The 26,477-nt window shown below is 41.7% G+C and overlaps 1 protein-coding gene across 1 annotated transcript; it reads left to right on the forward strand.

Annotated features, from left to right (window-relative positions):
• The first annotated feature begins 5,455 nt into the window (after positions 1–5,455).
• LOC124798798 (speckle-type POZ protein-like) lies at positions 5,456–6,139 on the forward strand. The gene has a single exon (XM_047262327.1). The coding sequence runs from the start codon at positions 5,456–5,458 to the stop codon at positions 6,137–6,139; it is 684 nt and encodes a 227-aa protein (XP_047118283.1).
• Positions 6,140–26,477: the final 20,338 nt, after the last annotated feature.

Raw genomic sequence — 26,477 nt, forward strand, 5'->3', positions numbered from 1 at the left:
CTGAATATTTTTTGCCACAGCATATGCATTCAACTAAATATCTCAAATCCGCAGAAGGTAGTCCATAAAAGTCTTTGCTAGGAATAACACAATGCTTAGATATGTCTTCGTCCTGTTCTTTAGATAATGTAATCTTTCTGCCTAAGTTTCACTTTAGAACAGCCTCCACCTTCCAACCTATCTCTTAAGGCAGAAAAAGAATTCTCGTTCTTCCTTGCAGCTGACATTTGTGGCTTTCCACTTTCAAAAACATCATGGAGTGCACGATTCATATCATGTTCTGTCCACCATTTTCCCCTGTCTGTCACTCTGATTCTTTTCCTCACAATCTGTGAAGAAACGATCTTATAAGTTTTCATACATTTTCAAAAAGTAATTCATCGCGAATACTGAAATGAAATTACCGTATAGGGCAATAAAGTTCACCCCCAGACAATAATGTGCATCTTACACGGCATTGTCTCATGAAACATGAATCTACATTTCCACTCATTACGTAAAGGCGTCCGCCCCTGGTAGCTGAGTGGTCAGTGCGACAGAATGTCACTCCTAAAGGCCCGGTTTCGATTCGCGGCTGGGTTGGAGATTTTCTCCACTTAGGGACTGGGTGTTGTGTTATCATAATCATTTCATCCCCATCGACGCGCAAGTCGCCGAAGTGACGTCAAATCGAAAGACTTGCACCCGGCGAACGGTCTACCCGACGGGAGGTCCTAGTCACACGACTACCTACTACTACTAATGTTTGGTGTACAGAACAAGTTTCATAAAATTGTAATTAATTACTTTATATGGTTACAATTACAGGTTCCACTGACCTCTACACTTCATATCCACTGTTTTTATAGCAAAATCAGCTGAAATTAAATAATGAGATAGTATGAATAATCTCGTGCTGTTAGGAGCTGACCAGAACTCTGGGTGTAACTGATATTCCTTTCGCTTTGTGGCAACACTAAGCGGTGCAAGCTATTACCCTGCTGTCCCCTAATCATAACTGATAGTGCTTTATCATGGAATATACCACTGATGGTACTTTACTATTAAAGCAAAACGCGTATGGTCAATGACTCCTTTAGTTTTCAAAATGCTTAGGACGTGAAAGGTAGTATAATGCTACTTATAACAGCTGACACAAAGATGTCATCAGAAACAAACTTAATTTTGAAGTTCTTGGTGATGGTTCAGAAATTCAGGAAATGAAGGGAAGAAAAAAGTGAAGCAACCAGACAGGAAGGAGGGAATGGAAACAAAATTTCTTAGATTGAGAGGGTATGTGGTATTACACAATGTGACCAACGTATCCGCAACATTGGACCTAGGGATGTTTAGGAGCGTGGAAATCTCACGTACAGACGTATGACACAAATGACGCCCAATCACCTGAACACGTTCGAAGTCCATGAGCTGGTATGGAGTTTCTGGCAGTAGGTGACAGCACAATGCACCTAATATGAAAAACCTATGTTTTTGGGGATGTCCGGATACATTTGATCACATAGTGTATTTCAGTTATTGAAATGTAATCAGTTTAATAAAGAACTTGGCACTATGAACCCACTTACCAGTGCGACGCTGCAATTTCTCTGGTCTGGATGAATACACCGATTCGATTGGGAATGATGTCATAAAGCCATTGTATCCTCTCCTGAGGCAAGCTGGCCCACAATTGTTGTAACTGGTCCTCGATATCATAGGTACTGGCCCTGGTTCGGAATTGAACGTCCAATCTGGTCTTTTATATTCCATGAGAGACGGACGTGGAGGCCTTCCTGGCCACCGGAGCACCTCGCAGACCGCGTAGAGACACGTGGCGTGTGTGAACGAGCATTGTCCTGTTGAAAAGTGGCATCACGATATGGTCACGCGAGACGTAGGATGTCCGTGACGTACCGTTATGCCATCATAGTTCCTTCAATCACTACCAGGCGTGACCATAGGTCGTACCAGTTCTTTTACCACACCACGACACCAGCAGTGACACCGCTGTCCCTCTCCAAAAACTTGGAAGAATGAAACCTCTCCCCAGGTCGTCGCTGTACTCGACGACGATGGTCATCCAGGCTTGTGCAGAATTGTGATTCATTGCTGAACATAATGCGAGAGCGCAGTGATTAGCACACTGGATTCGCTTACAGGAGGACGACGGTTCAAACCCGCGTTGGCCATCCTGATTTAGGTTTTCCGGGCAAACGCCGGGATGGTTTCTTTGAAAGGGCATGGCCGATTTCTTTCCCTATCCTTCCCCAGTCAGATAGAGCCGATGACCTCGTTGCTTGGTCCCTCCCCAAATCAACCAACCAATCATAATGTGACGCCGTTCATCAGTAGTCAGCGATTCCGTGTCACGGCAACATCCCAAACGCAAGTCGTTTGTATTGTAGTCCTAACGACAGCCTACATATGAGGTAGTTCGGCTGCTAGTCTCTGGCCAACGGTGTGGTGACACATAACGTTGTAGGGAGTCCATTACTTGTTCTTCGATGGGAGGTGCAGATGTAAAGGGGATACAATGTGCTCGGTGCACAAGACAGCGATCCTTCTTGGTGGTGGTCAGATATGATCGTCAGGAACCTTGACGACGAGTATGCCTCCCTTCACATTCATATGGAGTCCAACATTGAGCCACTGTCACATAAAAATGCCACACAAATCTGAATACTGCACTGTTCGACCAGCTGGCCAAATGGAAATTCACAGGCGCATTAGGTGATGATAACGGTGTCTCACATGTGAGCTCCCCATTCTCTTTGGCCTAATGAAATTAGTGTTAATATGTGTGGTCTGATCAGTGGAGAGTCAGCTAAATCTGCAACCTAGTAGAGATTGTGGCTCGTATACCTGCCAGTGCCGATGGTTGCATATCGCTCCATTTATTACCCTTCGTCCAGCTTGGATGTAGAATTGTTGGATTTCTTTGTGAGTTGCCTAGCGCTTGACGAAAATTGCAAAATATGGAAAGATAAGTCAGTAAAATTAATAAAATAGGATAATTAAGTAACTGACAAGTATTTATGATTGAAACTGAACAAAGTTTTTTATGAAATAAAAGTGAATTCACTTGCGAATGGTGGACACACACAAACACACACACACACACACACACACACACACACACACACACACACACACACACACACACACAAAACTGCTTTGATAAGACCAGTTTGTCAACCGCGTTCATGTTTGTTAGTAAAGCTAACTGGACATCAGATCTGAACACAGTGAAGTCTCATACCAAGCACCTGTCAGAGGTGGGGGCTCACATTCCGAAAGTGCTCTGACTACATGAAAATCAGAAATTAAAGTTCATTAAATGATTCTGTAGTCACTAAAAAACGGTAATAATTCTGTCCAGTAAAATATGTTTAGTTTGTTATTAGCGCCACTAGTTAGCGAGCGTTGTAACACACTGTAAAACGAATATTTCAGTTCGCTTCACTACCTAACACCCATAGAAAGTCCGTTCTCGCAGTATCACCCGCGAATGTTGGATTAAAATGTTCAACACATAGCGGAAAGTTTGAAATCTTTGGCGCTCGACGCGGCCGATATGACGCACAAAATCTCTCACATCGCTGCCTATTACCGATCTCGCCGCCGAGACGGACACAGCGACTACGACTGAGGCAGTGAAGACCTCGCGCCATTGGCACCTCTCATTTGTGTAGCTGACGTCACGCTGCGCGGTTCGTTACAGCGAAATTATTTCGTATGACCACCGTTCAATTTTGCAAATAAAACATTAACAGTACACATTATACTCCTTCTTGCGATTATTTACCACCTACAAACTACGTGATATGTTTATTGTTTCGCTTGTTGTTGACAAAATTGATATTGAAACCTATTTGCAATATTGGTTTACACAAAGAAAAAAGTTAACCTAAGAACATAAGTGGCCAGTTATTCTGAAACCTCTTTTGACGACGTTTCATCTCGTGCACCGAAACCTTACAACACATGCAGCTTACTCACATGTCGCCGGCCGAAGTGGCCGTGCGGTTAAAGGCGCTGCAGTCTGGAACCGCAAGACCGCTACGGTCGCAGGTTCGAATCCTGCCTCGGGCATGGAAGTTTGTGATGTCCTTAGGTTAGTTAGGTTTAACTAGTTCTAAGTTCTAGGGGACTAATGACCTCAGCAGTTGAGTCCCATAGTGCTCAGAGCCATTTTTTTTAGAGCATCCCAGACGTGCTCGATGGCGTTTAGGTCTGGAGAACAGGCAGGCCACTCCATTCGCCTGATACCTTCTGTTTCAAGGTACTCCTACACGATGGCAGCTCAGTGGGGCTGTGCGTTATCATCCACCAGGAGCAAGGTGGGACCCACTGCACCCCTGAAAAGGCAGACATACTGGTGCAAAATGACGTGCGATACATCTTACCTGTTACAGTTCCCCTGTCAAAGACATGCAGGGGTGTACGTGCATCAATCATAATCTCACCCCACACCATCAAACCACGACCTCCATACAGGTCCCTTTCAAGGACATTAAGGCGTTGGTATCTAGTTCCTGGTTCACGCCAGATGAAAACCCGGCGAGAATCACTGTTCAGACTATACCTGGACTCGTCCGTGAACATAACCTGGGACCACTGTTCCAATGACCATGTACTGTGTTCTTGACACCACGCTTTACGGGCTCTCCTGTGACCAGGGATCAGTGGAATGTACCTTGCAGGTCTCCGGACGACTAAACCAAGTCTATTCAGTCATCTGTAGACTGTGTGTCTCGAGACAACTGTTCCAATGGCTGTGGTAAGGTCCCGAGCAAGGCTATCTGCAGTATTCCGTGGCCATCTGCGGACACTGATGGTGAGATATCGGTCTTCTTGTGCTGTTGTACACTATGGACGTCCCGTACTGTAGCGTCTGGACACGTTTCCTGTCTGCTGGAATCGTTGCCATAATTTTGAGATCGCACTTTGTGGCTCACGGAGGACTCGCGCTACGACCTGCTATGTTTGACCAGCCTCCAGTCGCTCTAGTATTCCACCCCTCATGACGTCATAAATATGTGTTCTTTGAGCCATTTTCAACACACAGTCACCATTAGCAGGTCTGAAAACGTCTGCACACTTACTCGTTGCACTGTACTCTGACATGCACCAACACACCTCTGTATGTGGGCTGCTGCCAGCGCCACCTTGCGACGACCGCAGGACAAATGCACCGCATGGTCATACCCCGAGATGATTTAAGCCCACAAACCGCCCACCAGAGCATTGTTTCACCATGCATCAGCATTATCCTTAATTTATGAGCGTACGTGTATTCTAGAACATTTCTGATTGTGGATTTTGGACACTTTTGTATACCAAATATCATGTCATGATAGCTTTACTGTGCTGTGTAACCAATATAAAATCCTGTTCATGGAATTTGCTGTACTACATGACAATGTTTAGCATTTGCATATTAGTGCAGGTGTAGGTTATAACTACTTTGTCTACTATGTTCTCAGTAGTGTTATATTTAAGTACTGTAATTTATTTCCACAGCGAGAATGAGAGTGAAAGATCAGCAGCGGTGGAAGATGTCGAGGGCAGACTGGTCAGCGACCTGCTGGTGCTGTTGGAGTCTGGCGAGGGCAGCGACGTGACGCTCATGGTGGATGGGGCCTCACTGGCAGCTCACAGAGCAGTGCTGGCAGCGCGTAGCCCCGTCTTAGCCGAGCAGCTCAAGGACAGCCCAGGTGGCACCCTGCAGGTGGATGGGGTGCGAGAGGAGGAACTGCGTCAAGTCCTGCTCTACATGTACAGCGACCAGCTGCCGCCGCCAGCTAGCATCACAGATAAGCTCCTGGTGCTGGCCGACAGCTATGCACTTTGTGGCCTGAAGGAGTACTGCGAAGAGCAGTTGGAACACAAAATTACTATTGACAGTGCAATGCTCTTCGCCGTGGTCGCCATCAAGCACTCCTGCTCCTCATTGAAGAGGACCTGTGTTGATTTCATCAGGACACACATCTTCCAGGTGATGGACACAGCTGGTTGGGATGCAGCAGTACGCGATGATGCAGAGGTTGTGCTGCAGATAACCAAGAGCATAGCAAGGGCGGTGTTCAACGATAAAATTAAAGAAATACGCACTAACATCAGTATAACTGCCAACGTACTGAAAGAACTGTCCAAATAAAATAAATGTCAGAGTAGGTATAGGAAGAATAAACCACCTATAAGTGATTAATATTGCTAAGGATGATATACAACTAGGTGTGCCCTACAGACCTCTGTCCTACATGCATGTAACAATATGCCTCATGCCAAGCTCGATGAGTAACAGTGAAAGTGAGTCCTGTGTTGACGGCTGACATGATATAAAACTGAGTAACCGACTACACCAGGTCACTTTCCTGACTGTTACCGAAAGCATTAAACTATTCGCCCACTGCAGGTTTAATTCACCTAGGCATCACACTAGATAATGGCGACGGCGAAGCGTGATTAAATTTAGGGATAGCATACCTCTATAGCACAAAAAATACATGTCCTATGCGAGAGTTAGCTAACAGAACAGAAATAGTTTGCAACATTGGAAGAAGAAGTACTCCAGAACTGGGCCAAACACCATCTATACATACATCACATACAGAAATATAGAAAACATTATTATAGAATGTGAATATATTACTCTATGTTAACAGTTTCTTTTTCAGGGATATTAGCTTAATACTCCTTTTTGAATCTTCATGTCTAATTTCGCTCATGTCAGTCTGTGGTCGCTACCAATATTAAATTAGTTTGAAACCGAAACATCCTTGATTGATTTGTAAAAATAAAATCTGTTCCATTCAGAGTCTTGGGATTTGAGCTTCTCCTAGTCCACTTCTGTTACAGTTTTTGTCAACAAACCAGGAAGAGAGGAACCGTCGAAATACGACTTTTTTAAAAATTCTGGTAAGTTATACCCCAATACTTGCTGTATCAGAATTTGTACAGATTTTGCGTATTTAGTACATACTAATGGGAAAGAAGAAAATTTTTTAAACAACGACACGCCCCCCTCCATCTGCTGTCAATTGAGATGTCTTTATCCCGGCCGCAGCAGACTTTTTATTTTTTGTCTTTACGCTACTTATTCTTTGGCCACTGTTTTTCAAATTGGTCAGCCTGGTGCTAAGAGAGTGTAGGTAATAGCTGAATATCATTTCAGAATCCTTTTTTCGAGTTACTCATCGTCGTGTACTGAAATAGTGATTGATTTTGGGTAGTAATCTTATTCTGTTTCTAGCTGTATTTTATCCACGCAGATCGTAAATATAGGCAGAATAAGGAAATTTAGATGTAGGAACGGCGGCGAAATTTCATTCTCTCCGTCCAAAGGGCCTCGAGCCACAGTGTAAGTATTATAGGGCTAGTGTAACTGGTTATGAATATAGATGTAGCCATCCCCTGCCTAAGCCAAAAGCAGAAGTTATAAAATTCATCTATAAAGATATAGCTAACAAAAACATAGTTAAATGCAACCATGGAAGAATTCAAGATCACAGTGAAAGTGTCAACGGTTGCCTAATACAATATTTGTGGGCCTCAAACCCCTAAAAACTGGTATCATGGAAGCAGTGTTGTGTTTCAGTGATGGGTCAGACAGCAAGCAGAAAGTTTTCAGTGATATGGGCTTAGAATCTGGAGTGAACGTAAAGAATACGCTTTTGTCAATTGACCAGCTGATAGTGCGGGAGGCTGAAAAAAGTATCCTAGAAATGGACCAAAATTCAAAAGAAGGCCTCCAAAGATAATCTGGAGGAAACAGAAACCCATAACGATGGTAGCTATGGCCCTTACGAGTTTCAGCTTTGAATGTAAGTTGAAGACACTGTATTAAAATCTTTAAATGCATTTTCCCGAAAGTATGTAATTTTTAGCTTCATGTAAATTTTTTCTGAAACAAAAACATCTAAATCAATGAAACTTGGCACAGGGATTAATTACATCACTTTCATTAAAATGTACTAGAATTATGGCAAAATTTGACAAATGTTTAGATATTTTTTAAATGCCAATTTTTTAAGTTACATATCTGTTTTGGGGTTTCTTCTGTGATAAGAATGCTACTATCATACATGTAAAAGAAAATAGGGTAGGTTATGCATGATTCAGATTTGGTTCGATTTAAACAAATAATATTTTAGAAAAGTGTGAAAACGTTAGTATTGTCAACAGCAGAAAATTCGCTCACGAACGGGGCCCCTTAAAAACGGTGTTCATGATGAGTAAATTATTCACTTCAGCAAGCTAACAAGTCTCCATGAAAATCTTCAGAAATTCATACCAGCTCTGTCTTCTGCCCTTTATCATGGAATACATATAAAGATAAAAAAATCGGCGTGCCACGAAGGACTTATGCAAATTGGCTACAAACCGTTATTCATAAGAGTATCCACGAAAATGTAAAACTGTAAACTTTGACCGCAGATGGATGTATATGTGATGCTGCAACGCAGTTTCACGATACGGCTGACAAAAGTAGCAAACAAGGGACATGCCGATACCAGGGCATGAAGTCTTTGCGAATTTAATTTCGTGTTCTTAGTTGGCGAGCAACTATGCCGCGCAGACCGGCACGTGAAGAATATACATGCAGATGTCAGCATTTGAGAGAGAACACTTAGTTGACAAAGAAGCAGATAGAAATAACAAATCACTCGAAATTTAAATAGGAACAATACCATTACTCGACGATGTTGGCAGGAATGGGTGAACCATGGCCAAACACAGCGCCAAGAATGAAGCGGTCGATGTAAGAGGCTACAGAGCGCGAGGATCGAACAATCGTCAGAGAGGCACTCAGGGTCCCGGATTTTTCATTACTACCAGTCCTATGTGCAACTGGTGCTTCAGGACAAGAATCATCAATAGGCGGCTCACAGAAAGGCGCTGAGCTCAAAGCGGCCCTTGCACTGACAACCATTGACCTCTGAACACCAACAAGCCTGTTTGTAGTGGTGTCGGCACATTAATTGTGGTTTCTCTTTGACTAGAGTAGAACTGGCTTCAGTGATGAGTGTCACTTCGAACTGAGCCCTGATCACCATCAAAGACGTGTCTGGTGATACCCCGGATAGCAGCGGGATATGATCCTGATTGTCGTTCATCATATGTCCTGCAACCAGGAGTGATGGTTGGGGTGCCATTTCATTTCATGGCGAGATTCCTTTGGTTGTCACCCTTACAGCACAGCGGAACGTCGATGGTATTCGACGCTCCATTTTGTTCCCTTTCATAGCAAACCATGCTGGACTTACATTTCAGTAAGATAATGCCTTCCTGCACACGGCAAGAGTTTCTACTGCTGGTGTTAATACTTGCCAAATCTCACTTTTGTCAGCAGGGTCGCCATATCCTTTACCAATTGAGAACGTTTGGAGCACTATGGGCAGGACCCTCGAACCAGCTCGGTATTTTAACGACCTGATTCGCCGATTTGACAGAATTCCGCACGATATCCTAAGGAGGACGTCAACCAACTCTGTCAATCAACTCTAAGCCGAATAACTGCTTGTATAAGGGCCAGAGGTGGACCAACGCGTTACTGACTTAGCTATTTGACAAACTCTCTCTCTTGAATAAATCTTCAAATTTTTCTGAAGAATCACTAACGTCCATTTGCAGTAGGGTTTTGGAACATATACTGTATTCGAAAATTAAGAAGTACCTCGAAGAAAACGATTTATTGACACGTAGTCAGCACGGATTCAGACAATATCGTTCATGCAAAACACAACTAGCTCTTTATACTCATGAAGTAATGAGTGCTATCGACAGGAGATATCAAATTGATCCCATATTTTTAGATTTCCAGAAGGCTTTCGACACCGTTCCTCACAAGCGTCTTCTAACCAAACTGTGTGCCTATGGAATATCGCCTCAGTTGTGCGACTGGATTCGTGATTTCCTGTCAGAAAGGTCACAGTTCGTAGTAATAGACGGAAAGTCATCGAGAAAAACAGAAGTAATATCTGACGTTCCCCAAGGAAGTGTTATAGGCCTTCTATTGTTCCAGATCTATATAAATGATACAGGAGACAATCTCAGTAGCCGTCTTAGATTGTTTTCAGATGCTGCTGTCATTTACCGTCTTGTAAAGTCATCAGATGACCAAAACGGATTGCAAAAAGATTTAGATAAGATATCCGTATGGTGCGAAAAGTGGAAGTTGACCCCGGATAAAGAAAAGAGTGAAGTTATTCACAATAAGTCACGCAAATCTGAAGGCTGTAAATTCAATTAAATATTTAGGGATTTGGAACGATGACATAGATAATGTTGTGGGTAGAGCCAACCAAAGATTGCGATTCATTGGCAGAACACTTAGAAGGTGCAACAGGTCTACTAAAGAGACTCCTTACACCACGCTTGTCCTCCCTGTTCTGAAGTATTGCTGTGCGGTGTGGGATCCGCATGAGATGCGACTGACGGATGACATTGAAAAAGTACAACGAAGTGCAGCTCGTTTTTGTATTATCGCGAGGTAGGGGAGATAGTGCCACAGACATGAGACGTGGAGTGGCAATGATGAAAACAAAGGCGTTTTTCGTTGCGACGGGATCTTCTCATGAAATTTCAATCACCAGTTTTCACCTCAGATTGAGAAAAAATTCTGTTGGCACCCACCTACATAGGGAGAAATGATCATGATAAAATAAGAGAAATCAGGGCTCGCTCAGAAAAATGTAGTAAATGCTCGTTTTTCCCGCGCGCCGTTGGAGAGTGGAAACGTAGAGAGACAGCTTGAAGGTGGTTAATTGAACCATCCGCCGGCCAATTTATTTTGAACAGCAGAGCAATCATGTAGATGTTGATGTAATTATTTCTTTGTCTGTACATGGACATCACCTCTACCGATTTCCATCCCTTTTAGTTAGTTCCTTCCTGATGCGTCGTTCTTTTTTTGTGTTAGTGTATGTTACCTTCTCATGAAACACATTTAATTGATCCTGAGAAAAAACACATGCACTTGCTCTCTGTCTGTCTGTCTCTCTCTCTCTTTTTCGCAGGTGGCCATTAACCTTGCGAGACCATAAAGGCGGCAATCAAAAATCATTAAATTCGCATTAAGGGGATTGTCTAGTAGAAAAAGGAACTTTATCCATAATGAATCAGTTGGTCTCAAATTTTAAACATACAATTTCTCCAGATTGCTACATATAACTACAGAGTTACAAGTCGATCCATCCCACAATGTTAGAGAAATTATTTTATTTTGTTTTGAAGGATTTTTGAAATTTTCTTTCGTACAGGAAATTTATTTTAATGTTCTTGAAAAACTGAAGAATGTATTTAATAATATAAACATTTTTGTGTATCTTGATGACAACCTTAAAATTAATTTTCGATGTTCTGAATCTTTTTATTGAAGTAAAGCATTCACATATCAATTTTTTCTTTTCTAATTTTTTTAAAAATTATACTCAGGACTGTTAGCAGTGATAGGAAGGGTTTTCTATAAAAGTTTCATCCAATTTAGGGAATATTTACTAAATTTCCCAAATTAGAGAGAAACACAGTCAAAGTTTCACAACACAATAACTCTCCGGTCCTTGCTCTAAAATACACCTGGGCTGTACGTTGCTTTTTCTGGTTTCTTCTGGGCTGAGCATGTATGGCCATCAATCTGGATGCATGTCGTCTGCGTTTTTCAAAATATAGGCACTGTCTGACCTTTTTCTTCCTTCTTCGCTCATATCCAAATTTGCTCCTTAATGTCCTTATTGCTGACAGTGGAGTGGTCTCTGTTGTTCTTGTTGCTTCTATCAGATAGAACGCTTGATTGAACTGTGAAGCAGCTTCTGTCACAGCTGGTTCTGTTTTTCTTTTGAATACAAATACATCCTTTGGGCATTTTGATCAGAGTGTACTATGTACACACTCATTTGCATTTTGAGTCTTTCCAGTAGTGCATCTGGAGAGCATTGTATTAGATGCTAGCCTCTGATAAACAGGCACCATTTTCTAACAACACCAGATGGTCTCAGAGCAGTATGGATAGCAGTTTTATGTGATTCTGCTTGTTCTCTTTTGGCAAGGGTACGATTAAAGAAACTTCAAGAATTCTCACTTTTGGACACTTGATGCGTTGCCATTCCTCACCAGTGCTCATGCAATGGTCCGGTATTGCGTAGACTGCACTCTTTATTGCCGTAGTAGCTGGAGCACAGTCAGAAACGGTTCTGCTTTAATAATGAGTCACCTTTAGAATTGCTTCTTCTTTCAAACTCCCATGTGGTCTCCCACTGATAGTCACGTTTTGTGCCTGACTTTCCTTCACTACATTTCTCGATCCTGTCCCAAATTCTTTCGCAATGTGATTTACACACTCTTCCTGCACAATTTATCTGCTTCCATAGACACTGGTTTGAACTAATTATATTATTTTCTACATATTGCTTTCGAATTCCACAAAATGCTTTCACACAGTGTATATACGAATGCATATATTTAAGCAAAAACATTTTTTTTTGCAAGAATTACAATGTGGCTGAGCGGTTCTAGGCGCTCCAGTCCGGAACCGGGCGACCTCTACGGTCGCAGGTTCGAATGCTGCCTAGGGCATGGATGTGTGTGATGTCCTTAGGTTAGTTAAGTTTAAGTCGTTCTAAGTTCTAGGGGACTGATGACCTCAGATGTTAAGGTCCATAGTGCTCAGAGCCATTTGGACCATTTGCAACAATTCAATATGTTTCCAGAATGAGATTTTCACTCTGCAGCGGAGTGTGCGCTGATATGAAACTTCCTGGCAGATTAAAACTGTGTGCCCGACCGAGACTCGAACTCGGGACCTTTGCTTTTCGCGGGCAAGTGCTCTACCAACTGTGCTACCGAAGCACGACTCACGCCCGGTACTCACAGCTTTACTTCTGCCAGTACCTCGTCTCATACCTTCCAAACTTTACACACTCCGCTGCAGAGTGAAAATCTCATTCTGGAAACATTCCCCAGGCTGTGGCTAAGCCATGTCTCCGCAATATCCTTTCTTTCAGGAGTGCTAGTTCTGCAAGGTTCGCACGAGAGCTTCTGTAAAGTTTGGAAGGTAGGAGACGAGGTACTGGCAGAAGTAAAGCTGTGAGTACCGGGCCTGAGTCGTGCTTCGGTAGCTCTGTTGGTAGAGCACTTGCCCGCGAAAGGCAAAGGTCCCGAGTTCGAGTCTCGGTCGGGCACACAGTTTTAATCTACCAGGAAGTTTCATTCAATATGTTATTTCCATACTATCCGTTAAGTGTGCTATATACTTGCATATGCATATGATTAGCATTTCAGTACAACTGCACTAAGTAAGTAGGAGTAACGTCATCTACACCCTGTAAATACGGAAAAAACTGTACAGCATGTTTTCTATTCAGAAATAGCATTTGATTTTTGGTTGTTGGCAAGGCAGTTGTGTTACGTCTCGTCTATGGAGGAGAAACTCGTACCAGCACATGTTGAAATGTGACAGCTGCAATATCATGACTTACCAAGACTGCTTCGTTTGGGCTGACATGACTGTCACGCGCTCGTGGAGTCTTTAGTACCAAATAATGCTCAGCATATTTCAGTATCTCAAGACTCCACGTGACTAATATAGGTCAGGATGCACACTTTTTCGCTCAGCCTTGTTGGACTGTACAGCCTTGAGTCAAGAATCTACAGCAAGACAAATACCCACACGTGAAGTGTAATGATGTCTACAACGTCACAGAATGTCAGCATGATTATTAGTGTTGTGGCGTCCATTGATATTGTAGTGAACTGAAAATTCTTTTCTGCTCTCTGACATGAAAAGACACGTAAAGGACTAATTAGATTGCCCCGCATTAGGAGCCAATAATTGACATCAGTAATCAAATGAAACCAGACTCAAAAGATTATGAGATTAGTGGTTTAATAAACGAATGGAGGAGTTTGTTTAGATGAATATAACATGAAATGACTGTATTTGTTTCAGCAACTTCACACACACACACAAACAAAGAAAAATTACAAATCTCAGGGCCGATTTGACTAGGTGTTAAGGGGAAGGAGGAAGCCTTCTCACTTCTCACTCATTTCTCAGCTCAAGGATTTCTCGAAATTTTCCTCCCACTCGTGTACCCTGATCAAGGGTACATGTGAAGTGTAATGATGTCTACAACGTCACAGAATGCCACCCTCATCAAGAGTACACGAGTGGGCCTTCGGCTCTGAAAGCCATATCGATGGTGTTTCGCTGAATGGTTTGCACGCTGACACATGTTGATGGCCAAGCAGTGAAATCTGCAGCAATTTGAGGAAGGGTTGCACTTCTGTCACGTTGAACGATTCTCTTAAGTCACCGTAGGTCCTGTACTAACAGGATCTTTTTCCTGCCGCAGCGATGTCGGAGAACTGATGTTTTGTTGGATTCCTGATATTCATGGTATACTCGTGTAATGGTCGTATGGGAAAATCCCAGCTTCACCGCTACCTAGGAGATGCTGTGTCCATCGCTCGTGCGCCAACTATAACACCACGTTCAAGGTAGTTGATCAGTTGGACACGTGTAAAAATAAATGTTGTCTCTTTCAGTTGTCTTTATGTACAGCTGCATAATGAAGGGACCGTGAAAACAAGGTACCAATAGAATTTGCATAAGCATGGGAAATGCATCTGGTAAAATGATCTGTGTTGTGTCATATTATTATGTACGCTCATACAGTATGTAAATCAGAATAAGCATATATAAAAGCTGGCAATATAAATACATACATCTGTAAAAAAATTGGAAATTAGCATCGTTCCTGAAAAACAGCAAGAAATTTATACAAAGCTAAAAGTCGAAAAAATAAATGAATAACAGTAGTGTAATGTCTTCAGAATGCAAGACGTCGAGATGATGAAATAATTTATGTCGACAAGATTGGTGCATATCGGTAGTGTAAATAAAGTAGCTGGTTACATAGAAATTTCGTAGAATAAATGCCATAAAATTTTCTTTTCAAACTCTTGCTGCTGAACTAATCGTGCGTATAATTTCGTTCATAATAGCAGTCGTATTCTTGGCATTAAAACTTACCTTATTGGTATTTCAGTAATTTCTCATCATTGCTATACGATGGAAATGGAAGTTCAGTGCATATCATTCAGGTGTTACATAGCGACAAAAGACGTAAAAAAATGGACAAATTCGGTGAATCGGTGTCAAAATCGTGTGTGACGTTGCAGTCCGGGAAAGCAGAATCGTGCAAAAAGTAATATATGTGATGGCAGAATCTGCTAAGTTGTATTTACATAGCGCAGTGTAAGTGATCCAGTTCTATGTTTGGCTTTGCATAATATTTTTGAGATGAATGTAAATGTTCTTAGTTTTGGAAATCGACGTTTTCCAATAAATGTGCTTGACAGTTTGGCGCTGGTGATATTCAGCTCTGGTTATTTTATTGTGGACTGATTCGTTGTTGATGACTTTGCAATTAATTTCATAGGATCTGTACACTGCTGTTAAATCACCTTGGATTTGCGAGTAAAAGGAAGTAACTTTGACGTCAGTGGACTTGATATATGCGGAACAGGGTTTTGTTTTTTTCGGTGTAGCGCTACATTGCTTTGAAGTAAGGTGTGGCGTACAGCTGTGCGGCCCGATGGTATTGTTGATGGCGCCGATGCTGTTTTGAAGGACGGCATGGCATTTACTGTTGCAGATATCACACTCTGTCCACGGCCTCTCTACTTCGAAATAGGCTGTACTACCGATTGAACTTGACCTTGAATAATTTTGTGACATTGGAGGAATCTCAGTTTTATCACAGCTGTTTTCAGTTTGTATAGGATAACTGTGCGGGGTCGGTGTATTGGAATCTGTGTGTTCGTGTTTATTACATAAACGGTGAATAGAATATAAAATATTCTCTTCTTCTTGGTAGTCTGTTGCGAAAATAATTTGGAACTGTTTTTGGCATTATGCTGACGGGCTGCCTCGTTAGATAGAAATGATTGATCATAGACAATAAAATCCTGTTCACACTAAATGACATCTGCATTTATACCGGTCTTCTGAACAAGCTTCCTACGACGTTGCTTTTGTGGCTTAGCCGCGCGGGATTAGCCGAGCGGTCTCAGGCGCTGCAGTCATGGACTGTGCGGCTGAGCCCGGTGGAGGTTCGAGTCCTCCCTCAGGCATGGGTGTGTGTGTTTGTCCTTAGGATAATTTAGGTTAAGTAGTGTGTAAGCTTAGGGACTGATGACCTTAGCAGTTAAGTCCCATAAGACTTCACACACATTGAGCATTTTTTTTTTTCTGTGGCTTAGGCATTTCTGTACCTGTGCTAAAAGTATTACTCTGAGTGGTTTCACAAATTTTATCCGAAATATCAGAAATGTTGCTTGACAGTGTAAGGTCAACTGTGCCAGAAGATAATTTTTCTTTTGAGAGCTGCTGTCAATTGTAGTTCTCTGACGTAATCAGAGTGAATATGCTGTTCGTTGTGATTAGAAGCAGGCTGTTGAAATAGATTCGAAATGTTGTGACCATCATTCTTACAGGCTCTGACAACAGACTGGGCTGGTTTATCGTCGATAATAAAACTCTGTTTGCTCAAAATATCTGCATCTGTGCTGGAATTCTTAATGAGACTTCCACGAAGTTGCTGTGTTTTATTTTCTGTAGTAATGGACATCGTCCTCTTGTAGCTGTTAATTTTGGGTTCTGACTGTAGGTTGTCATGATTATACGTATCTGGTTTGAAAGAGATAACCGGAATGGTGACGTATTGCGTGGTTTCACTGGAATCTGCATCAGTAGTAGATTGAACAAAAGCGTTTATTAGAAAAATTTTGCTTCTCAGAATGGTCTACTAAATATTACTCCTCTTGACAGGTCAGGGGTGCACTACACAAAGGATGTAGCTTCTCGTGTAGCAGAGTACTTGTTGAGTGCACATGAGGTTTTTTTAGAGTAGGCGGTAGTTTGAAGTGCTCTGATGAGCACTCGCCAGTCGTTTCACAGCATGGGAAATCAAACGGCGTTCAGAACAGAGACTGCCACAATTTTATCAGTAAACTGTCCAAGTATTCGTAATAAAGTTCCCGAATTTACTGGCGTCCAGGAAAATTCTCGCGCTCAAATTATTCATCGGACTGAGAACCGGCTGAAGCCCGAAGTGGAAAGCTATGAGATATTTAGCGAGTTGTGGAACGTATATCGGATAGACAGATTAAGGCCATAGGAGAGAGAGATGTCATTGCAGGTGACAAAAAAAAGTCTCTATTGAGGTCGAAGTTGAGTGACAGTGAAGTCCTCTGGTCACGTATAACAGGTGTGGGTGAAACTAAGTTAATTGCTGGATGTTTTTACCGGCCACCCGATTCCACTGTGGCAGTTCTAGAGTCATTCAAAGAAAGTCTACGGTCATTAGCTCGTAAATACTCAGACCATGCAGTTCTAGTTGGAGGCAACTTTAACCTGCAGCGTATAGACTGGAGTGTCTATGGATTCATTGTGTGGAGTACAGACGGACAGTCATGCGAAATACTTTTGAACACATTTCCTGAAAATTGTCTTGAGCAGCTAGCTCACAGCCGACACACAATGGAGATATCTTAGACCTTTTAGCTACAAATAGGCTGGACCTTATCGACAATGTCCGCATAGAAACGGGTATTAGTGATCATGATGTCATTATAGCAACTATAATTACGAAAGTTAATAAATCAGTCAAGAAGCCTAGGAGAGTGTTTCTGCTAGGTGGAGAAGATAAGCAGTTATTAACATCTTACTTAGACAGTGAACTGGTTAAAACGCCTGGTTAAATCCGCAGGCCAGAACAGGTAATTGGAATTGTGGAAAGGGGCCAAAAATGATCGGCTGTCAGTTACACTCGAACACATATAACTTTATTTAGTTGCCCAAACATTACAGCGCTAATTTCCGAGCTTAACTATGGACTGAATATGTCACACAATCTTATGACTTAAGGGCACAACCTTTTCAATTTTTAAAGCGGCTGGAGGCCCATGATTTTAAACACAACTACAACAAATTTTCAAAAGGCGGAAAGTGCAAGGTTTTATCCTTAAATAATATTTCAAATGAGGCTGAAGGCCCAAATAATCTAAGCCCGTGACTGAAAACACAACTGCAATAAATTTTCAAAGGCAGAAGGCCCAAAGCTTTATCCAGAAAAAATTCAAATGTGGTTGAAGGCCCAAACAATGCATGATATAACAAGTAAGAAATTTTCAATTTTAAAACGGCTGAAGGCCCATTATTAAAAACCCAACTACAAGCATACAAATTCAAACCATCGGCTATAAGCCATTAAAATACACAACCAAACACCAATAAGAAAAGGCAATGCAGCCGGCGGCGCTCAGAAGTTAACGGTTTGTTACTGACTGCCAATTGAATTCAGAGTTATGCCATAACTATCAGTGTGCTCAGGGATTTTTTAGAGTAAGTTTTTCAGTGACGAATAATGGTTTGCTGCGCGGTTGCCAGTTGCACTAGCCACAGTAGACAACTAGGTAATTTAGGAATTAAGTTTCATAATTTCCTAAAAACAATGAGACGAAACGAAAATAAATAAATGGTTGTGAACGTGTAGATTTGTTTTGAGTTGAAAATGCTCATGTCTGCTCAATACATTTCGCTTATTCGGATTACGAAAGGGATTTTAACTTTCCACGCCATGACGTAATCGCCTACCGCACCTTTATGACCAACCAGTCCTGGGCAGCTACGAGGATTGACCAATCCACAAATTTCTTTATTGACAAACCTATGTGTGTTCGTACTAGACGTATCTGTAAATTGTCAAACGATGATTCTGTGTCAATATTTACAGGATGGGGGTTGTTGTTGTTGTTGTGGTCTTCAGTCCTGAGACTGATTTGATGCAGCTCTCCATGCTACTCTATCTTGTGCAAGCTTCTTCATCTCCCAGTACCTACTGCAGCCTCCATCTTTCTGAATCTGTTTAGTGTATTCATCTCTTGGTCTCCCTCTATCATTTTTACCCTCCACGCTGCCCTCCAACACTAAATTGGTGATCCTTCGATGTCTCAGAACATGTCCTACCAACCGATCCCTTCTTCTAGTCAAGTTGTGCCACAAGCTCCTCTTCTCCCCAATTCTGTTCAATACCTCCTCATTAGTTATGTGATCTACCCATCTAATCTTCAGCATTCTTCTGTAGCACCACATTTCGAAAGCTTCTATTCTCTTCTTGTCGAAACTATTTATCGTCCACGTTTCACTTCCATACATAGCCACACTCCATACAAATACTTTCAGAAACGACTTCCTGACATTTAAATCTATACTCGATGTTAACAAATTTCTCTTCTTCAGAAACGCTTTCCTTGCCATTGCCATTCTACATTTTATATCCTCTCTACTTCGACCATCATCAGTTATTTCGCTCCCCAAATAGCAAATCTCCGTTACTACTTTAAGTGCCTCATTTCCTAATCTAATTCCCTCAGCATCACCCGACTTAATTCGACTACATTCCATTATCCTCGTTTTGCTTTTGTTGATGTTCATCTTATATCCTCCTTTCAAGACACTGTCCATTCCGTTCAGCTGCTCTTCCAAGTCCTTTGCTGTCTCTGACAGAATTACAATGTCATTGGCGAACCTCAAAGTTTTTATTTTTTCTCCATGGATTTTAATCCCTACTCCGAACTTTTCTTTTGTTTCCTTTACTGCTTGCTCAATATACAGATTGAGTAACATCGGGGATAGGCTACAACCCTGTCTCACTCCCTTCCCAACCACTGCTTCCCTTTCATACCCCTCGACTCTTATAACTGCCATCTGCTTTCTGTACAAATTGTAAATAGCCTTTCGCTCCCTGTATTTTACCCCTGCCACCTTCAGAATTTGAAAGAGAGTATTCCAATCAACATAGTCAAAAGCTTTCTCTAAGTCTACAAATGCTAGAAACGTAGGTTTACCTTTCCCTAATCCTTCTTCTAAGAAAAGTCGTAGGGTCAGTATTGCCTCACGTGTTCCAACATTTCTACGGAATCCAAACTGATCTCCCCGAGGTCGGCTTCTATCAGTTTTTCCACTCGTCTGTAAAGAATTCGCGTTAGTATTTTGCAGCTGTGGCTTATTAAACTGATAGTTCGGTAATTTTCACATCTGTCAACACCTGCTTTCTTTGGGATTGGAATTATTATATTCTTCTTGAAGTTTGAGGGTATTTCGCCTGTCTCATACATCTTGCTCACCAGATGGTAGAGTTTTGTCAGGACTTGCTCTCCCAAGGCTGCCAGTAGTTCTAATGGAAGGGTAGGGGTATTTCAATCAAACGTAAATTTATTGGTGATTGTACTGTTTATTATTATTATTGTTACTATACACGTAGTAGACCCTTCGTGGATCACGTGAAGCTTCTACAGTTCCTCCTGCGGTTTCTCCATGAGACCTTCATTTACTCTCTCAAGGCTTTCTTTCTTTCATCCGTCCATTGGACTTCCCACTTGTCTATTTTGCATCTGTTCATGTTACGGTCTTCAGTGTTGTGAATGGTGAGTTGAGCGTCAGTAAGGTCTCTTCGTACTTGCTCGACCCATGTCATACCTTTAAAGTTTTCACTGGCTGTGAGTATCTGGCGTGTGAGTCTATACTCTGAGAGTCTGTCTATGCGTCCATAGAATTTAACGCGTCTTTTTCTAATGTCAGCAGCAACATTTGAGATTTCCTCTGTGGTTTTGTTGGTTTGCAGTCTATATCCAGCTTCAGTCCAAGGATTTTCCTAATGATCTTTCGTTCTTCTTTTTGTAGATTTTGTAGCAGCATCTTGTTATGAGGTGATAAGGTTTTTGTTGCGTATAGCACCTCGGGTTTATTGACAGTGCTGTAGTGCCCGACTTTTGCATGCATGGACATGAACTTTTTGTTGTAAAGTTGGTGTGTTCGACCGTAGGCTCACTTAAGTTTCTGTGCTCGAGTTTCTTGAGATTTTTTTTCTAGTCCAGTGGGTTCCAAAATTTCCCCCAGGTACTTAAAATGTGGAACTCTGTTTATCCGTCCATATTATGTGGTGAGATTCTGTACGTGTATACACATAAATCCCGTTTTCTCAAAAGAAATTTACAAGTCAACCTTCTCTGCGCATTCCTTGAGTACTGTATTTCTATTTGTATTTTGTACACTGTCTGTCAAAATTGCAAGGTCATCGGCAAAGTCTAGGCAGGTGACTTCAGTTTTCCTTCCAATCTTCATTGGTTTCCATAGGCCACATTTTCTAAGCTCACTCTTCCATTCCCTTATGACTTTGTCCAAAACGATATTGAACAGAATTGGAGATAGTCCGTCTCATTGTCTTACGCCAGTTCTGATCTCAAAACATTCCGAGATTTCCCCCATGAATTTTACTTTAGGGGTTGTATTGGAGAGTGTCTGCTCAATGAGCTTACGTGTTCTATTAGTATGTTGACAAGGGATTTACGGTCGACTGAGTCACACGCCTTCTTGAAATCGACGAATGTGCATATGGGGGCTTATGTCTAATAGCTCTGTATTTCAATGTTGTTTTTAGATTAAAAATTTGTTCAGGGCCAGAAACCCGCTTGATATTCCCCAATCTTGTGTTCAATTTGCTCCTGTGTTCTCTGCAATAGGCATGAAGGTGACTGGTAGAAGTGAAATGCCTCGGTAATTGTTGACATCCGTTCTGTCTCCTTTTTTATGGAGGGGATGGATAAGTGCACACTTCCAATCGTCTGGTAATACTTCTGTTGTCCAAGTTTCTTTAATAATTTCCGTGAGCTCATCAAGTGATTTAGGGCCTACATTTTTCAGTAGTTCTGCTACTATGTTGTCTTCACTGGCCGCTTTGTTGTTTTTGAGATGGTGGATGTGCCTCAGGATTTCTACTTTTGAGGGTGGTATTGAGTCTTAGTTGGTGTGTGCGGGTTCAATAAGTGGGAATCTTTCTGTTGGTTCTGGACAATTTAGTCAATTGGAGAAGTACACTGCTAGTTCTTTGCAATTTTCTTCATTGGTAATTGCTAATTTTCAATTTTGTTTTTTAAGGCAGAGATTTTGTTTCGTGTGCCCCTGTATCCTATTTGTAAATGTCCTCTTGTATTGTAATTCCGAAAGTCACTCTCCAGTTGTTCGTTTATGTATCGTCTCTTGGTTTGTCTGATGGTTCTAGCTGTTTCTTTCTGTACTTTGAAGAAATTTTGTTGTGGTTCTGGCATTTTCTTGCTGCTGTATTTCTGGAAGGCCAATTAGCGTGTTTTAAGGACGTCACTGTTGGCGTTCCACCATGCATGTTTTTTCTTTTTTCTCAGCGGTAGTTCCTGTGCTTTACTCATGATCTTGTTTTTGAACTCTTCCCATGTGTTTGATTCTTCTTTCTCCCATTCGCCCTTTATGTTTGTTTTGTGGAGACTGTTTATGTCGAATCTCTGCAGGTGCGATTTCTTTGGATTGTACTTTCGTGGAGTGAATTTTACTTTGACTCGTGTAAGGTAGTGGTCTGAATCAATATTGGTACCTCTTCGGACTTGTACATCATGAATTTCTCGTTGCTGCGTGTGGGTGATTGCTATATGGTCAATCTGGAATTCTCCAAGTTCTTGAATAGGAGAGTGCCAAGTTTTTTGCTTTCGTAAAGATATCGACATTATCTTCAGGTTGAATTGTTAGCAGAGATCAACTAGTCGCCTTCCATTTCTGTTGGTAAATTTGTGCGCAGGATGTCTGCCTATAGTCTTCTCTGCCCAGTTGTGTATTAAAGTCACCAAGGAGTAAGGTGGTGTCCTTCTTGGGGATCTTCGCCATAGTCTCCTCCAGTTGGTTCCAGAAATTCGGTAGGGTTTTTCTTGTTGGCTATGTTGGTTGAGGCGTGAGCGTTGACATGTGTATAATTTCTGTTGGCGCACTGTATACGTGCTGTCACGAGTCTATTGTTGACGGGATTGACTTTCTTGACGGAGTTTATGATCTTCTTGTGCGCAAGTATCGCCATTCTCAGAAAGGGGGCACCTTTGCCAATTAGTCTCAGTTTTGCTCTTGAATATGCGGTAGTTACCATAATCTATGGTATCATCGTCAGTATATCCTGATTCCTGAAGTGCTACTAAAAGGATTTTTTGTCTGTCGAGTTCTGTAGTAAGATTCAGTAGCTTTCCAGGTTGTATTAGTGTATTGATATTTAGTGTGCCAATGAATGTTGGTGTTTTAGTGGGTAGTTTGCCAGAGAACTCCGACTTTCTCAGAGTTCGTGGTTGCCCGGGTCCCCTAGAACCAGAATGCCCGGTTGCCGCCTGTCGACGGGTGGATTGATTACCACCTGGGGTAATGTTGTTGTTGTTGTTGTTCTCACGAACCATAGTGCTTGTTATTAAATTTTGTCCTGCTAGGCTGGTTGTGTAGAACTAGGGATTGTTCGTTTCTGGATGAACAGTCGCTGACCAAGTTGCCTGTGGTTTCCACAACAGACGCCTCTTGGGTTTTAAGAAGAGAATTCTTCCGCCTTCTCTGCCGCTGAGATCTTCATCTTCATTCGCCATGAAAGCCGTTGATCCTCTTCACCTGTACCCTGGTAAGGGGCCTCTACAAGGTACTACCAGCCGGACCAGCTGGATCAAGGTATTTTTACGAGGTGTTACTCCTCCCCCTCCTCCTTTCTCAACCGGCTTGGGACCGGCTTTGGCGGAGTTTTGTACTGTTTATAATAGTATTTAGTACGCTAGCGTCAGCCGAGTCCAGTTCGTGTACATCGGAGCCAGGGGCTCAAGGATGCAACAGTTTGTTCGGTAAATTATACTGATCACTTACAAAAGTCTTTTAATTTCAGTCTTATTCACCCATTAATCCAATCTTTGACCCCTTTGTTTGTGAACTGTTGACTATTGCTTCAAAACGCAGGATGAAGATTGATGCTGTTTCAGCTCTAAATCTACCATTCCCTAGCGCTGATTTAGGTCGCAGTAATGAGCCTAATAATGTGAGAAATATTTGGGCACAGAAACGAAGCTACCATAAAGAAGTAAAAGATATTTTACAGATATCTATATTACCGATTAATGAAGAAATTACTACTAGACAAAACATTAACGGTGGAAACGTACACTGCTGTAAATGCGACAATGCGTGCTTACCCCAACTATTAGAAAATACGCAAACAGAAATTTAAGATATTAGGCAAAACAATACAGATTTACAGGATGTAGGGCCGAGATACATGAAATTAAAACATCTTCAGAAAGTGATTCAGGGCTCTTTTTCTAATTGACAACAAGAAGTAGTTATGGAAGGATGGTGTACTAACTGATCGTCTGAAGATGCTGCAAAGGCAGCGACGTTACATTGCTTATCTTATAAAGTGTTATATTTTTTCAGGAACATACTGGAAGATCTTCCTAGTTAATTCACTATTAAAAAGAAGACTCAGACAATTAAGCATTCCAAAAGTTTTTATTGATTTAAGCCTCAGAGTTTTGAAAACTCAAATATATTAAGAAAATTCTAAAAAGATGTTGTTCAGACGTTTTACACTAACATTTCCCCAACTACAGAAAAAGTCAAACTAATATAAAGCGCAATAATAATAACAGTAAGAATGATACACTACAACCTGGAAAATCTCGTTACATTCATGCCTGTGTGTGAGATCGGCATGAGTGCGCTCTGTGCTTTTAAGCTTCAATGCATGGCGGCGTGGCGGAGGGTTCACAGTGACGTCAAAGCTCACAGCCCGCCTGCATGTGACCTTTACCGTGTATTCCAGTACCCGTGCTCGTGTGCATTACGTGCGAGCTAATGTTGAACACGTTGTAGTAGCCATGTCCTTATTTAATCTTTACGATTGTTTTTGTGCCTCCAACTGGAACTGCCGTTGTGGTAGGCAGTATAAGGCCAGTCTTACACGGTGGGTCTCAATTATTAACGAAATTATAATTCACTATTGCCCATAACCATTTTGAAACATAATATTAGCGCCACTTTACAAGGATAGTCGTGCAGTTTTAATTACCAGGTCGACAAAATAAAGTAGGGCAATTATTTTTGTTTACAGTTACGTATCTTCAAGCAACGAAACTGAACATCCCTCACCACAGTACCATAGAACACGCTTAGGGAAGCCAGTTGAAGGAAGGGCACAGAAGAACAACGACCAAGGGCCATTTTATAAAAAAAGTTTCACAAAAAACTGATTTGACAGTTTAATAACTCAGTACTAGAATCACTAGGAGAGGCAGTTAACCAAACCACAGAACTGCAGAGACTGGAAGCTAAAGCAGGCCTACAGATCTCTATCGAGAAGACGGAATATATGACAAACATCACGACAGCTCCTAGGAGGATGACAACAGGAGGAGGGAAAATTCAAAAGGTGGCGAGATTCAAATACCTTGGAGAATGGATAGACATTGGACTGACCGAAAAGGAAGCAATGGGAGCACGAATAAACAAAATGAACTTAGAATATAAACTATCAACACCCACAATATGAAGAATACTTCGATAAACGCAAAATTGAAACATTACCAAACAGTAATCCGCCCAGAATCTCAATATGCTGCAGAAACTCTCAACTTAGCGCAAGAACCGGAGTGATCAAGAGACTAGAACTGATAAAACGAAAGATTCTCAGGAGAATATTAGGACCTCGAAGAACATACGATGGTTAGTTTAGAAACCGAGCCAGCCGGGAACTGTATACCAAGATGGAAAAAATTTCTGACGTCATCAGGAAAAGAAGGAGCATGTTCTTCGGACACATCCTCAGAATGGACCAGGGGAGGCCAACACAGCGATTCACACAATTTCTGAAAGTACGATGGAACCAAGAGATACAAAGAGATATGAAGAAGTGACAATACAGGAACCAGAGATATACCGGGTGATCAAAAAGTCGGTATAAATTTGAAAACTGAATAAATCACCGAATAATGTAGATAGAGAGGTACAAATTGACACACATGCTTGGAATGACATGGGGTTTTATTAGAACCAAAAAAATACAAACGTTCAAAAAATGTCCGGCAGGTGGCGCTTCATCTGATCAGAATAGCAATAATTAGCATAACAAAGTAATACAAAGCAAAGATGACGTTCTTTACAGGAAATACTCAATATTTCCACCATCATCCCTCAACAATAGCTGTAATCGAGGAATAATGTTGTGAACAGCACTGTAAAGCATGTCCGGAGTTATAGTGAGGCATTGGCGTCGGATGTTGTCTTTTAGCATCCCTAGAGATGTCGGTCGCTCACGATACACTTTCGACTTCAGGTAACCCCAAAGCCAATAATCGCTCCGACTGAGGTCTGGCGGCTGAGCACACGATCATCAGCAAACGACGCGCGCAAGAGATCTTTCACGCGTCTAGCAATACCTTTTTTTTGGTTCTAATAAACCCCATGCCATTCCAAGCATGTGTGTCAATTTTTACCTCTCTATCTACATTATTCCGTGGTTTATTAAGTTTTCAAATTTATAGTGACTTTTTGATCACCCACTACAACAGGGTGATTTTTAAATAAGAAAATTCAGGCCTTCAAGGCTTTAGAG

This window comes from Schistocerca piceifrons, chromosome 5 (assembly GCF_021461385.2).
Source record: "Schistocerca piceifrons isolate TAMUIC-IGC-003096 chromosome 5, iqSchPice1.1, whole genome shotgun sequence".
NCBI classification, from domain to species: domain Eukaryota; kingdom Metazoa; phylum Arthropoda; class Insecta; order Orthoptera; family Acrididae; genus Schistocerca; species Schistocerca piceifrons.

Coding starts and splice junctions, on each gene's coding strand:
- LOC124798798 (XM_047262327.1), top strand. CDS start 5,456: ATGTTCTCAGTAGTGTTATATTTAAGTACTGTAATTTATTTCCACAGC.